The sequence below is a fragment of the Colletotrichum lupini genome, chromosome 3 (genome assembly GCF_023278565.1).
Source record: "Colletotrichum lupini chromosome 3, complete sequence".
NCBI lineage: Eukaryota > Fungi > Ascomycota > Sordariomycetes > Glomerellales > Glomerellaceae > Colletotrichum > Colletotrichum lupini.
This window is the reverse complement of record NC_064676.1, coordinates 896,492-911,432: the sequence shown is the minus strand read 5'-3', so window position 1 is coordinate 911,432 and position 14,941 is coordinate 896,492. Positions and strand designations below refer to the sequence as shown.

Here is a 14,941-nt window from a genome sequence, read left to right as displayed (position 1 = left end):
AGGTATCAGTGCTCAGTGATGAGTGAGATGCACATGAAATCGTTGGAGGGTTACCCTATCAGTCACTTCAGATTCGCCTTGGGACGGTTGAAAGGTAGCTTGGGCTACTTAATCCCAGGACGACTTGGAGGCAAATGCCACTCGCATCTGGATCTGCCAAGATGCAGGCCTTGGCCGAACCACCAAAAATTCCCATTTGAAAGACGACTTGACATATCTGGTCATCAGCGACATCAGGTCGCTTGAGTGCCGCCGCTCAATTTTGTTCCGTGATGGTACATTCCCTCCGGCATCAAGCAGGTATTCTTCTTCGAATAGTTCCTCAACGTAGAGACCAACAGGCAAACATCAATCGTCGCGCAGAAGAAGAATGAGTTGATCCAGGAGGATGAGTACGCCCTAAAGACCCGTCTTGCGAAGCTGGATACGAGTCTCAAAACAAGGTCCCTCGACAGTGCTCAGGAACGAATGAGATGCACCATATAAGTAAGGCAAGGGATGAGTGAGATGGAGTGAGATGAAGAGTGAAGTGAGGTCGTCGCGGTGGAGCGTGCACCCGCGGGCCGTGCGGAGAAACGGGTCCCAGCGCGTCTTACCTAATGCGCTCAGAGACCCGCTATTTTAAAACAGAGCCACAGGGGGACTGCAGCAGCTCCATGTTGCAGGACAGTTTCGCTCTAACCCGTTGCGGCCGGTCCATCCCTCGGTCGGAGGACGTCCAAAAGTTGACACCTCTTCGGAAACTCAACCACAGCTCTGAACCTCTCATCAAATCCGGGAGCTCCGTCGGGAAGTCATCCAAATTCGCCATCTCCCCCTATTACCAACGACGACAGCAACGACAACAAAGAGACGCGCCGCCATTGATCTCGGCCCGCCAAACACAGCATGAGTTCATGAGAACAGGGTCCCATCGTGCCCTTGCCGCTGTCATTCGTCACAGCCCGCCATGGCCCTCCCTCTCGTGAGAGGCCATCCCGTCCGCGGACTCTGGATCGCGTTCCTTCACCTCCTTTTCGCGGCTTCGGTATGCGCCTACACACCGCTCTCAGCAGCCGTGCTCAAGAACGTCACCGTATCCGAGGCCGACTTTGACATTCACAACGGCCCATTGCTGGCCCCCATTCTCATCCCCCGAGTGCCCGGCACGGATGGGCAGCTCAAAACTCAACAGCATTTTGTTGATTTCTTCACCAAGAACTTGCCGAAATGGAACATACAATGGCAAAACTCAACAGATAAGACACCCGCCACGGGAAATACCGATATCCCGTTTCAGAATCTCATCATCAGGCGCGAACCACCATGGACGAAGCCTGGCCAGGCCAACTATCTCACCCTGGTGGCGCATTATGACAGCAAGATCGAACCCAAGGGCTTTATCGGCGCGACGGATAGTGCTGCGCCGTGCGCTATGCTTCTGCACGTTGCGAGGGCGCTGGATCCGATGATGACCCAGATGTACGATGAGATGGTTGCCCTCGGAGAGAACGGTGGCACAGTTCCCCAGGATATGGGTCTGCAGATTCTGCTTCTCGATGGAGAGGAAGCTTTCAAGTCCTGGACGGACACCGACTCACTATATGGCGCCAGGTCAGTTGAGATACGACACAGCATGAGATCTTACCTCACTAACATCTTGCTGCAGGTCCCTGGCTCTCGAATGGGAGAACACATTCAACCCCGCCATGTCTCATTACAAGAACCCCCTGGAGCAAATTAGCATGTTCGTCCTGCTTGACCTCCTCGGCTCAGCAGAGCCTAAGGTCCCTTCCTACTTTCAGTCAACCCACTGGGCCTACAAGGCCATGGCCGACATTGAGAAGCGCATGCGTGACCTCAACTTACTCGAGAGCAAGCCCAAGATGCCGTTCCTATACGACATCAACAAGGTGAACAAGATGTTTGGACGTAGTGGCATCGGCGACGACCATGTCCCCTTCATGATGAAGGGCGTCAACATTCTGCATATGATTCCCTCGCCTTTCCCAGACGTATGGCACACCACGCAGGATGATGGGGAGCACCTCGATATGCCGACGGTGAGGGACTGGACGAAGATTGTGACGGCATTTACGATGGAGTGGCTTGACGCGATGGAAATAATGCCTGAAGAGGCCCAGAGGTAGCATACCTAGAGGTTGAATTGTGGAAACTGAACTCTTTCTTTGTTCCTAATTATACCTGTTCACTGTTGATGTTTGCGCAACCAGATGCCACATGCTGGATTGATTCTGTTTGGGGTGGGTTCTTCTCCCAGTACAACTTCCTTGTCGCTGCTGTGGTAAACGAAGCGAATGTTGAATCTCTATACGACCAGGAGTTCAGCCATCAAGGTTCAAAGGAGAGAAATGACCTCGATCTCTGTTCAGCAAACCAAAGGCTGCCAGATGCGTGCGCGAATGGCTGCAGTTTTCTCAATCTTTCTGGGTCTCTTTGCACAAGATGGATATAAGATAGCCTCAGTTCCTCCACTGTAGGCTGGACCAATGCATTATGCTGCTAGTCCTTTCTCAAGCACCGACTATTCTCAATTTCAATAAGCGCTTCACCGCAGTATATTTGTAAGCTCAATAACTTGAAGATAGGGACAGAAATGGTTAATCTCCTTTTCTTCCAGGTCTGAGGCTCACGAACGAGAAGGTACTACACGAGTTCCACAGCCACATCAAATACGAGACCGATTTACATCTCTCCAGCAGACCATCAAGATGTGGGAGTTATTGAACGAGGATTTGTCGAAAGTTTCCAAGGTTAAGTTGGGAGGTGAAACTGGTGATTTCCGTTTGATCATGGCCAAACAGTTCCCTCGTTCTATCCCTTTGCCATGCGAACCAGACGATCCCAACGCAATGGAGAAGTTGCAATTGGAAATCATTGTTCATTCTAAAATCATTACGCACGAATCTGCTCTTCTCTCCCAAATGTTTCAAGACAGAAACCGGGACGAATTCCAACGTTATCCTGACAGAGGAGCCATGCGACTTGAAAAAGACCTTGTCGGCTCAATGCTGGTTCTCCTTGCAATCGTCCACGGAGACACCCAATACCTCGTTCAATCCAATCTCTCTACTTCGGAATTCATCAGTTTGCTGGAGCACGCAGAAAAATATGGCCTCTCACGACATTTGGTACCGCATCTCGGGGGATGGATGCCTAATGAGTCTGGAAGAAAACTGTTTGTATCTGGCGGCGATATTGTCAGGCTCGCGTGGGCTGCTCGAGAAATCGGTTCGGGAGACATCTACCGCGAGGAGATCATCAAGCTCGCCATCCTGATTCCATTGACGGGCGACCCCTCGCCAAATGTTGAACGAGACGATTATAACAAATTCTATGCCAAAATCTTAGGTGAGTAGCGCGCGTGTTCCAAATGTGGGGGAGTTGGAAGAAGAAACCTTCCCTGACAAAAACAGAGGATGCAGATAAGTTCCGCGATTATGCCATGCTGGCCATAAGAGAGCGGCTCCTTGAGCATCGAAACAACGCCTCAAATTCCCAAGGTTGTGTAAACGCCTGGGCAACCGAAGAGGATCGCCAGAGATGCAACTCCATGATCACAGAATCCTGGAAGAAGGCTATCAACTCGGTCGGAGATGGATTCGATAGCTTCATCAAGGATGACCGGAAGGAGAACGAGCCGGTCAAGTGTTCAGAATACTCTGGTCACATTCTCAGGATTCTAGAAACAACGTGCGATACCATCTGGCACCACGAGTCTTGCGATCCTTTCAGAAAGATGCAGGAGATTTCGGGAGACAGCTTATGGCCACAGCTTGACGATACAGAAGCTGACGATACAGAAGCTTAGAATTCTTGCATCGAGCTGACACCACGGAACTGGGGGTTCAAAACAGAGGCTAAGCTGACGCAGGAAAAATGAGGAACCACTTCTTCCTCGAAGCTCAAAAGGTTTTCACCCAGAGCTCAGCATCGTATGGCCCGTAGGAACTCACAGGCTGTTCCCATCACGAAAGACTGGGAACTAATGACGAACTACAAGGATACGACCGTTTCTTGGTCTTTGCTTTCTTTCTAGCTGGTTTCGATGTGGTAGGAGGACTTGCGACTGAGATGAGGCCCACTGCTCTCAACTTCCAAAGTGTAATTATCTATATTCGAGGAACGACTTAACACCATAATCCCTATCTTATGGGGAAGTCAAATCCAAAGAGAAAGCGAAACATACCGCTCCAGTCTTGATATTCACTTGCTCTGCAGTGATGGCGCGAGGCTCGGTTGAAACTTCAGTGGGCATGCAACGCCACACGTATGTGTTCTACCATTGCAACTTCGAGCAAAGGCCAAAGCCAACCATCACACCTTGTGGAATACAGGACTATGCTCATTCGAAAACCCAACTCTTAAAAAATAACGCTGGCATTAGATTGAAACGAAACTGAGCTGACCTTGGTAATCCATCAATGTAAAGGCCCAAGGGCCAGGTGGTGCGCTAAGCTCCCGTCAAGTGACCCCAAAGATCATTCAAGTCCAACATCTCACAGGCGCTGTGAGACGTGCCCGGCCTGACCTAGGACCGGGCAAACGCTGCTGGCCGCCGACGTCATCCTCACAAACCCGCCCATTGCCTTTGAGTTAATGGAAGCCAAATCCTGGGATCAATTCCTTTGTGGCAGGTTCCAAATTGCTGTTTTGACACAGTGCCTTTGTCACGAGAATGGTGGAACGAACGAATGTTTACCCTCATTACCTCCACGAGTAACACCGAGTCAAGGTACAAAGGAATGCTCCCCCCTGTCCCTTACACTACGGGCAGCCAACCAAAAGTTCTTTCCCGAAGATGTCGATTCAGGTCGCGCTCCGCATCCTCAGTAGAGAAACAAGAATATATAAAAGCCCGCATTTTTCTCCTGGATCTCAAACTCACCACCAATAGCTGCACAATACGTAACACATTACACCACAGAGACTTCGTAAGTCCTACGTCAGAACAGAGGGAGAAACGCGCGAATTCTAAAGCTTATAAGCGGGCAAAAGCTTCCCAGCGTCATCAAGACAAGCCTTCGCCTTACAGAAATGACGTCTTCTAATACTAATAACTCGTTGGAGTCCGATATTGCAGAGCTGCTGCGTGTCCAAACTATTAACTTTTGCAACGATGATTCCGAGTCTCCCCACCCCCTTCAAGTTGGTGGCAACCGTTCTCAAAACCCTAATATGGGGGTCACGGCCAAAGTCTCCTTGAAGATACTGACGGAAGCTTCGAATGAGTTTGAGAAGCACGAGAATTCTTTCTCGAAATATACGGAACACTTATCGAAATGTCCTGTCGAATCGGTACTGATCCTCTTGGACATCGCCCACGGTACCGAATTACTCGTTCCAAACAAGGCCTCAATTCAGGAGAAAGGCTCTGAATTGAACAAAATCTCCGTTGCCAACCTCTGCGACCTAGTTGATAGAGCTGACGATCTTGGCCTGGCGCATCTCTTGGGCCCGTACCTAGAGCATTTGATGACTGCACAGTACAATAAAAACAAGCTTTCAGCAGTCTTTGTTGACATCGCTGCTTGGCTCGCCTGGAAGATTGGCGCGGGGATTTTGTATGACGAAATGATCGACCACCTGGCATTTATCTGCGAACTCGACGAGCTAGGCAATGTCCTAAGGCCGGGATCCAACGGGGCGCCGATCTTTAAACATACCCTTCATGACACTTCAAAAGATAGTGACGAAGTTCCCGGTGAGCCTTCCGCATTTTGATCTTTAAACAGTCGAAGAATTTGATGGTCTAACGCAAAGCAGCCAACGTGGCTTTTGTCCGTGAAGAGAGACTGAAAGACGTGATCGGGGAGCTCAGGCACGCTGTATCGCTCGGCAATGGTAGCAAAGAATGCATCGCCAACGACGTATCAGAGAATGAACGAGTTAAGTGCACTAACGCCATTCACGACTACATGACTCAAGAGTCCAGACTCAAGATCAGTCAGAAGCTTGATATCAATGGCCTGGACCAGGTCTTCCTAGGTGGAAATACTTCAACTTATAGGGGCAGCATCAAGGACTTGCGGCAGAGGTTGTTGGCGGTGAAATGCGAAGCCGCACACGAGACATGCGATCCCTTTAGTGAGATGAGAAAAGTGTTCCAAAAGGAACCAGGCTGGACTCCTCTTGAATTGGCTATGAAACGTCAGGAACATTTCAAGAAGCAAGCTGAAACCTTCAAATGGACGCTGAATTAGCGCGTTCATTCCCAATCTAGTAATCTGAGAAGTTCTTGGTCATCTATGATGGAGATAGGTCCTTACCAGGGGTGTATTAAAGCACCTCGCCTTATTTAGGTAATATGTATTGAAGCATCAAGTACGAGCAGTTGTTCGCGCGGAGCATTCAGACGAAGCGTATGGCAAAGTTCGTCCATAAGTTTGTTGAAGAATGTACATATACTCCTAGAAATACAAGTTCTCTTGGTTCCAGTAAAATCTTTGAGGTCTTTCGATTCTGAAGCGTGATTGAAGAGCTGGCCATGAAGAAAGTTCAACTCTGATGGTCCTGAGGTGTCATATTGGAAGGAAAGGGGCTTAGTGACATCGTTTCAATTCTTCGATGAAGATTTATCAAATTCCCCTAGATGAACTAAAGTATGGCGGTGCCCTTTATGTGATGCCCCGATATTACCGGAAACGAAACGCAGAATTATGCTGATAACGTACGAATCCAAAATTAGTATCATATTTTAAAACACACCGTACAATTATGCCATTAAAAATCAGCAAACCGAAGTCCAAATGCGCATCTCAGAAGCTTTTGCCCCAAAAGGTACCGGAAACGCTGTGATATTATAGGTACGTAGGACAGAGCCTAGTCAACACCCAGCGCCTTCGCACACCCAGATTCAGAGAGCTTAAGACCTTAGGCTTGGAGAACACTCCCAAGATAATAAACATTCACCCGAGTGAGCCTCGGTGCTGGATAAATATATAGAGGTACAGAGGTAGGTTGTGTGCTACGGGCCTGCTCATTGCTCCAAAAGATCGACCAAGTCGCAAGCCTGTTAGGCATGCCAAATCCGGTCGGGCAGCCGCATCTAAGCGGTGCCCTCACTCTTCCGAACTGACAATCCGCTCGGCCTTGTGTAACTGCCTAGAGACCACAGACTCGGATTGTCTCTTTCATGATGGAGGTTTCCAGATCCCTGTTACCACTCAGCGCCTTTGTTGCTGCTACATGAAATCAAAGAACCTTCACCACCATTACCGCCACCAGGAGCATTTGAACGAGTCCAAAGAAATGAATTCAACCTTGATCCCTTTGCCAATGAGTCCGATTCACGAGGCGCTCCTCAGTTTCTTGTGTGAGGTGGAATATAAATGAGTCATCTGCTTCCTCAAGGTGAAACAGAACAGACGATGAACCTCCGCTTCAAAGCGCCGTAATTCGCCATAGACTTTGAAAAATACTCTACCATTCAGATTGCTTGAGTTACGCATTGCATACAAGGTGTTGCATCGAAAGTTGTTCAGCGAAGAGCAGCTTGACTATTCCTAGGGACATTGACAGCCGCTGTTTGCTTCCAGACATGACATCTACGGAGACGAAATGGGATTCGGTAGTCGCGAGAATACCGGATGACCGGGTTATTGTGTTTTGCGAGGAAAAGCTCCTCTGCTTCGACATTGACAATGGCACCGACTTGTCACTCACGATCTTCGTTTCCCCTGAGAAACTGACGAAAGCTTCTCCTGATGTCTTCATGTTTGAGCCAAATTGGCAAAATAAAGAACAACGCGTGGACAAAATGCCATCCGACAATCCCCAAGCAATGCTGATCCTCCTTGCGATCATACACGATGAGAAGCGCTTCATCCCGGATAAGGTCTGTGTTATTCAGCTCTATGGTCTCTTGACACATGCTCGAGGGTATGGCCTCACAGGGAGTTTGGGCCCGCACCTCCAAAATTGGATGCCCACAGAGAAAGAAAGAACCGACTCGCCTGACAAGGAATACATTGCCTGGATCGCTTGGGAGATCGGCGCGAAAGAAATATACAACGAAATGGTCAATCACCTAGGCTCCATGGGCTCCGGTGATGGGAAAGGTAGCATCCGGTGGCCAGAGACACCCGACCCTATAGAGGAATATCTTGCCGAAGCGAGAATTATTGGTGAGTCTTTCATACTGTGGTCATCAGCCATTCAAGTAACCATGTATCCTGCATGAAAGTATCTAACGGAAAACAGATGACATAGTAAAGGTCCGAAATCGACTCCTAGGTTTCATGTTCACTGAGCTGAGAAAGATCATGAAATTTGGCGAGAATGAGAGCAAACACTGCCTTAAAATCGAGCCCACAGACAGTAACCTAAATCACGATCCATGCACAGGCCTCATCCGAACAATGATGACTGCAGAGTCCTTGACCACCATTTGGGGAGAGCAAGGTTTCGATGTTGCTCTTCTATTCGATCAGGATGTATCGAAACATCCGGATTATTCAGGCAGTGCCACAGAATTACGAAACACACTCTTGAGTGTGGAGGTCAATTATGATGAGTTACATGACCATTGCAATCCTTTTGAAGGAATGAAGAGAAAGTTGGGAGACGAATCTTACTTGGAACATCTGGACCTTGTTTCAACGCAAGAGAAATTGGACCAATTTCAAGCGCGAGCTCAAATATCGGGATGGAAGCCACAGTAGTAGTTTCGGCCTCGGTCCAGAAACATGACAAACTATTAATTCTTCATGGCTTCAGCTAGACTCTCAGAAGTTTCTATTAGAGAAATCTTTGGCTCGTTGGTTTCCGAGAAGCGATCAATGATTGAAGCATAGCTACCTAGATCTTCGGTGTTGGAGCAGTTGTGCAATCGTTCTCAGTAGAGTCTTTCTTTCTCCGTTAGGGTGGAATCGGCAATTTTGAAGTTGGACTAAAAGGACATTCCATGATGTTTCAAGTATTGACTTATGACTTTCCTGGAACTTAAATGATTGACTGGATTTATGGAATTCAAGGAGAGGAAACTGCCGAGAGAGGAGGGCTGTGGTTGAAATTTGAGTGCGATATCTACAGGTGAATTTATACAGCTTCCTCCATCAAGATTCACTCCCAACTTACACCGATCTTGTACTTGTTTGCTAGCAGAACTATATCCCTCTCAATCGTTCGTTCCACAACTCTAATGGGTGGTTCGCTCAGTTTCTTCTCTCGTGCACGTCAAAACACGCAGCACGCCTCTGCAGACTCTAAAACATGTACAAATGACAGATTGACCATTAGATTACTTTCCTCCTGCCCAAGGTACTCAGAACCTACCTCCGTCTAGTATCTAGGTAGATGAGTAGTGCGGCTCGGTGCTCAGTGACCCAGGGTATAAAGCGTAAACCCCGCTCGTAGATGTACCATATGCACATATACCATATCTAAATGCAAGCTGTTTAGTCGCATACACTTGATTGAGGCTCTGCCGCCAGAACTCAGAACAAGCCAACGCAAGCACCCACCATGGCGTCAGCCACAGAGAACTCGTCTGACGTCCCCAAGGATTCCGACGAACCCAAGCCCAATAGTCCTGAGCGAGCGGGATCTCCTATCGCGACCGAAAAGGTCTCCTTCGACGATCGAGGCGACCTCACTCTCAGAATCGGCAGTTTAGAAGATGGGAGCGCCGACGTGTTCGACTTCGTCGTCTGCTCTAGGGCACTGGCGCGCGCGTCTCCCGTGTTTCGAGCAATGCTCTTTGGTGGATTCTCGGAGTCGAAGCCCGAGGGAGAAACCTGGATCGTGAAGCTTCCCGAAGACCGCCCTGCGCCCTTCTTCATTCTCCTCAACATCATCCATAGTTGCTTCAGCGCGGTCCCGCAGAAGCTGGAGCTGGATGAGCTCTACCAGCTCCTTGTTGTCACGAACAAGTATGACATGTTGTCGGTCATATTCCAGTGGGCGCCAATATGGTTCGAACCTCACAAGGACCTCGATGAGATCTCGGAAGGGAACGAAAGATTATTGTGGATTGCCTGGGAGCTCGGAGAGGAAAGGACCTTTGGATTGAAATGTAAAGATTTCGTCCTTAGGTCCAAAGTCAACACCGAAGGGCAGATTGTTGACAAGATAGGGGTCCCTCTCAACACTTACGATTGTTACGAAGCCAATGGCATAATAGGTGGGTTCTTAAACACAAAGTTGTGGAATACGTTTGCTTAACAAGCCGCAATCAGATGACATCACAAAGGCTCGACAGGATATTCTGGATGAATTGAGTTCACACTTTCACGCCGCCATTCGGGAAGGGTTAGAAGGCCGAGGATGCAAAAAAGAACGGCCTCAAGAGCAGCCTGAATCGCATTATGATGGCTATCATGGATATAGGCATCCTCCTCCCAAGATTCCTGCCCTGTCTGCGACTGATTGGAAAGCGATCAAGGACCGGTGCAACGACACTGCCCTGGTTGAAGTAATGAAAGCTGTCGAACGTCTTGGTCTTGGGAAATTTGGGGTACCTCAGGAAACTAGAACACGCTTTCTCGGAAACGTCAATGCCATTTGGTATTTGACTTCCAGCCTCCGATCTAAAAGTCAAGCGGTCCACAAGAGATGCTCGCCTTTAAATCAAATCATGGATCGATTCGAAGGTTCGAGGAGGGATTTCAAGTTACCAATTTCGGACAATAATCTCAAGTACATGAGGAACCAGGCCAAGAAGACTGCCATTGGCGGGGATAGATCAGAAGAGACGGGGGAGCCGCAAAAGAAGAGGCCTAGATTCTGAAGCACGTAAAGGGAAACTGAGCACTCTGATGCGGGGGAAAAGGTCAAACGCATACCGTGGCTTTTACGGAGAATCAGACGGGATGGTGGCTGAGCAGTGACATTGCTGCTGCTTCATCAAAGTATGGCTTTGTGTTATCAGTTCTGCAACATGTTGCCTCCAAACGTGGCCAACCAATTCTCCTCGCATTTGACAGAACAGAAAAGAAAACGCTACCGCGAAGCATACAGTGGGCCGTACTTCATCGGCGCAACTTCAGATACGAGCTCTTCGCCTGAGCCCTCTTCTCACGCAAGATGTTCCTCTCCTCGGCCGAGTACAGCCCATCTCCCGTCTTCTCCCCAAGCCTCCCCCTAGAAATGTAGTTCTCCTCCAACCAGTCCGTGTACCCGGCCTTCTTTACATCCACGACCCCCATGTTCACCCTGTTCCTTTCAACCTGCCACACAGTGTCCAGCCCGACCTCGTCCATCTTCTCACAGGGCCCTTTCTCGGCGTGGAAGAAGTCTCTGAAGAGGGCGTCAATATCCCGGGGTGAAGCGAGTTCCGCCTGTAGGATGCGTAGCGTGTCTGACTTGACGGCGGACCATATCCGGTTGAAGACGAAGCCAACAGACTCATGGGGAAGTGCCAGAGGGTTGAATCCCACGCTCTTCATCTGCTTCTTTAGGAAGGGCATGAGGTCTTGGTCTGTAACGCCGCAAGTCATGAGCTCGACGTATGTATTCCGCGGTGGAAGGTGATAATGCGTGTTCAGTAGGCGTTCCGGCCGGGTAATCAGATGTCTTAGAGCTGATGTCGGCCATGTCGAGCTGTTGGACGCCAGGATACAGTCTTCAGGAACGAGTGCATCGACTTTCCCCAGCATCTCGCGCTTGATCTCTGGATCCTCGGGGAGAGCTTCAATGACCATCCAAGGGTTTCCACTGCACGATTCCTCCAAAACAGTGCTGGTCGTAACCCGACCCGGATGCGTCTCACGAACAGCACAAACCGTGGTGAGCGCATCCCCGACGTAGGGCATCGCAGAGGAAAGCACGCTCGAGTCAACGTCGTGGAGTATGACGGGCCGGCCCGTAGAGGCCCACATAACGGCTAATCGCCGACCAAGGACCCCCGCGCCGAGGATGACAACGGGCCGGGAAGTGGGGTCGCTAGGCGGCGTCCATTTTGGGGTGACGGGCGCCGCTGCTGCTGCTTCCGTCTTAGGAGAATGGCTTGAGAATGGGCGAATTTGATGTTGAGATGAGAAGGAATTTGATTGCCGGCATTGAGTTGTAAGTCGGGCTTTGGGGAGGAGTATTGCTGTCGTCGTTGTGGGCAGGGTTCTGGCGATTGTTGCTGGTTTTGTGATGCTTCGGCTTATGATGCCGCTTGTAATGGTGGGTTGAGTGCGCCATAGTTGTTGACAGGTTCTTCTAGATGCCATTGTGATAATTAGTCTTTCTAGGATTTCTACTAGGTGTCGGAGGATATGTTGTCCATCTTATACTGTTGTTCTGTCACTTCTCGCTGAGCCGATGATGATGGCACTGTCGCATGATGAAGACAGCCGAGAGAGTGGCGTGATGTTGTCGACTAACACTGGGCTGACCTCAACTGTCAAGTTCGGGTCTTCGCGGCTGGGGTTCCAATTGCATCACGCAACTGGGGAACTCCCCAGATCTCCCCGGAAAAGCAAGGTCACTTGCTCGGGTAGTCTATGCCGCCCTACTACTAGCTTCCGCTCATTCCTTGTCTGCTTTGGGGGAGGGGAAGTTCATGATCCATCTCGGGATTTTTGCATGGCGATGTGTAATGGCGTCATCTGAGTGAAGTCTGCTCAAAGCATACCAGATGTGGCCCTCTCCAAGAAAGAAAGAAATACAAATCGTAGAAGTTAAAACAATTCAGTCAACGGATGATTGAGAAGAAGCAATTCAAGGATCTCTAAATTCAATGGTGTTCTTCTTTGAAGCAAGCCAATCTGACCATCACAAGAGCCCTAAGATGCACGAAAGTACGTACCTAAATCGATGGTGGGGTTGATGGTGCTCCATTGGTCCACAGTACCAGGTACCCAATCTTTGTTCCCGAACAAATTCCGTTGGCCGATTCTTGCGTGAACAGCAACTTCATGACCAACATCCAACGCGGTCGCAAGCCTCCTTCCCGTGAATCGCGGATCGCAGCAGCCCAGTCACAGACGTTGCCATCTGAGACTTATTTTCTGCAGCCCGTGGCAAACTGCGTTCGGTGCCGCGTAGGCTATAATGTGCGGGATCCACGCGGTCGTTTCTCGCGACGGCTTCCAGTCGCTGCCCCGAGACGTCAAGACATGCCTCTGCAACCGCGGTCCGGATCATCTAGGCGAAGTTCGCTGTCAAACCCCGGGAGACAGCTCTGTCTTTCTGACTCTCACCTCGACTGTTCTGGCTCTGCGCGGTGACCACGTCACTCAGCAGCCCTTTCGCGACGCGTCTTCTGGGTCTGTCCTGTGCTGGAACGGCGAAGCCTGGAAGATTGCAGGGGGACCCGTCCAAGGGAACGACGGAGAGGCAATCTTTGCTTTGCTCACCGCGGCCAGTAGCCGCAGCGCTGAAGAAGATGCGGTCTTGAATGTACTGCGCAGAATTGAGGGCCCTTTCGCGTTTGTCTACTTTGACGCGACTTCTTCCCGTCTATTCTATGGTCGCGATCGACTTGGTCGACGATCGTTGCTGCTCAATGGAGAGGGTGGAATCAGATTATCTAGCATTGCTGAGAACACATCATCTTCGTGGGCAGAGGTGGAAGCAGATGGCATCTACGTCGTAGACTTGGTAGCCTGGCACAGTGACTCACTGAAGTCAAGCTCACCTCGCTCTTGGACGCCAGGCGAGACTGAGACGGTAAGCTAGATGTCTCGCGCGACATGAATTACGTTTTTGCTACTTACGATATCAGGTCCTCAACATTGGAGTCTTCAGTATGACACTCCCGCCATCTGATGTTCAGCCGCTGTCAGCAGTGTCACCGTCAGTGCAGGCAGTCAAACAGCAGATGACCGAGTCGCTCAGATTGCGCGTTTTAAACGTTCCTGAACCCCCAGCCCACGATGCTGGCAACGACACGCGAGTAGCTGTCTTGTTCTCTGGCGGCTTGGACTGTACAATCCTCGCGCGGATGGCTAGCGACTTGGTTCCATCTGATCAAGGCATCGACCTGATCAACGTGGCTTTCGAGAACCCTCGCTTAGCAGCGAAGGCTGACAACTCCCCTGGTGCGCCAAGTCTCTATGAGGCTTGTCCAGACAGAATCACGGGAAGGAAGTCCTTTGCCGAGCTGACTACTGTCTGCCCAGCTAGAAATTGGAGATTCATCGCCGTAGGTTCCTTTAGCTTGATACAGCTATCTGCCCTTACTGACCCTTGGCAGGTTGACGTTCCTTACCAGGAAGTACTCGAGCACCGGAGCCAAGTGATCTCTTTGATGTATCCCCATAACACCGAGATGGATCTCTCCATCGCCTACGCCCTCTACTTTGCCGCCCGCGGCATCGGCATGTCACAAAGTAGCCCGTCAGACCCAGCCGTCAAATATACCACGCCAGCGCGAGTGCTTCTCTCTGGCCTCGGGGCCGACGAACTCTTTGGCGGCTATGTACGGCATACCACTGCATTTTCAAGGAGGGGCTACCCGGGCCTGCTCGAGGAACTCAAGCTAGATGTTAGCCGGCTGGGCAAGCGCAACTTGGGACGCGACGATAGAGCCATGTCTCACTGGAGCCGGGAAGTACGATTCCCGTTCCTTGATGAACAGTTTGTGAAGTGGGCCATCGAGTGTCCGGTCTGGGAGAAGTGTGACTTTGGCTATCCCGAAGGCGACTCGGGGGTCGATCCTGAGAAGCGAGTGCTGAGGCTTCTTGCGAGGGATCTTGGCATGGGCGCAGTTGCCCAAGAGAAGAAGAGAGCGGTAGGTTTTACTCTATACTCTGAGGGCGGCTGAGTATCCCCCGGGCTAATCATTCGACTAGATTCAATTCGGCTCGAGGACCGCAAAGATGGAGAGTGGAAAGACAAAGGGAACAACACTCATTGCTCCATGAGTATAAACTGGGAGACAAGTGCTTCCCAAAGCTGGCGATGATGACGTACAGATACTTCCGAGTTGGCGGTCCCTTGAACGATGTTGCCAGTGACTGCGCGTTTCTGCTTTGCAGTAACCCTTTGCTTGCAGCATACGTTCAAGTTA

At 50.2% G+C, this 14,941-nt stretch overlaps 7 protein-coding genes across 7 annotated transcripts; 6 read left to right on the top strand and 1 right to left on the bottom strand.

Annotated features, from left to right (window-relative positions):
• Nucleotides 1-949: 949 nt before the first annotated feature.
• CLUP02_04998 (peptidase family M28) lies at nt 950-2,129 on the top strand (the record flags this gene model as incomplete). Its single annotated transcript, XM_049284007.1, has 2 exons — nt 950-1,593; nt 1,649-2,129. 2 exons carry the CDS (start codon nt 950-952, stop codon nt 2,127-2,129), a joined length of 1,125 nt encoding a protein of 374 aa, XP_049141150.1.
• A 582-nt stretch (nt 2,130-2,711) lies between these two features.
• On the top strand, nt 2,712-3,811 carry CLUP02_04997 (uncharacterized protein; the record flags this gene model as incomplete). Its single annotated transcript, XM_049284006.1, has 2 exons — nt 2,712-3,351; nt 3,417-3,811. 2 exons carry the CDS (start codon nt 2,712-2,714, stop codon nt 3,809-3,811), a joined length of 1,035 nt encoding a protein of 344 aa, XP_049141149.1.
• Nucleotides 3,812-5,037: 1,226 nt separating this feature from the next.
• CLUP02_04996 (uncharacterized protein) lies at nt 5,038-6,203 on the top strand (the record flags this gene model as incomplete). The annotated part of the gene is made up of 2 exons (XM_049284005.1): nt 5,038-5,704; nt 5,767-6,203. 2 exons carry the CDS (start codon nt 5,038-5,040, stop codon nt 6,201-6,203), a joined length of 1,104 nt encoding a protein of 367 aa, XP_049141148.1.
• Nucleotides 6,204-7,924: 1,721 nt separating this feature from the next.
• CLUP02_04995 (uncharacterized protein) lies at nt 7,925-8,663 on the top strand (the record flags this gene model as incomplete). The annotated part of the gene is made up of 2 exons (XM_049284004.1): nt 7,925-8,126; nt 8,347-8,663. 2 exons carry the CDS (start codon nt 7,925-7,927, stop codon nt 8,661-8,663), a joined length of 519 nt encoding a protein of 172 aa, XP_049141147.1.
• An 802-nt stretch (nt 8,664-9,465) lies between these two features.
• On the top strand, nt 9,466-10,729 carry CLUP02_04994 (uncharacterized protein; the record flags this gene model as incomplete). The annotated part of the gene is made up of 2 exons (XM_049284003.1): nt 9,466-10,123; nt 10,179-10,729. 2 exons carry the CDS (start codon nt 9,466-9,468, stop codon nt 10,727-10,729), a joined length of 1,209 nt encoding a protein of 402 aa, XP_049141146.1.
• Nucleotides 10,730-10,802: 73 nt separating this feature from the next.
• Nucleotides 10,803-12,158, bottom strand: CLUP02_04993 (3-hydroxyacyl-CoA dehydrogenase; the record flags this gene model as incomplete). Its single annotated transcript, XM_049284002.1, has 2 exons — nt 10,803-10,872; nt 10,984-12,158. 2 exons carry the CDS (start codon nt 12,156-12,158, stop codon nt 10,803-10,805), a joined length of 1,245 nt encoding a protein of 414 aa, XP_049141145.1.
• Nucleotides 12,159-12,845: 687 nt separating this feature from the next.
• CLUP02_04992 (asparagine synthase) lies at nt 12,846-14,795 on the top strand (the record flags this gene model as incomplete). The annotated part of the gene is made up of 4 exons (XM_049284001.1): nt 12,846-12,916; nt 13,110-13,599; nt 13,655-14,662; nt 14,724-14,795. 4 exons carry the CDS (start codon nt 12,846-12,848, stop codon nt 14,793-14,795), a joined length of 1,641 nt encoding a protein of 546 aa, XP_049141144.1.
• Between the last annotated feature and the right edge of the window lie 146 nt (nt 14,796-14,941).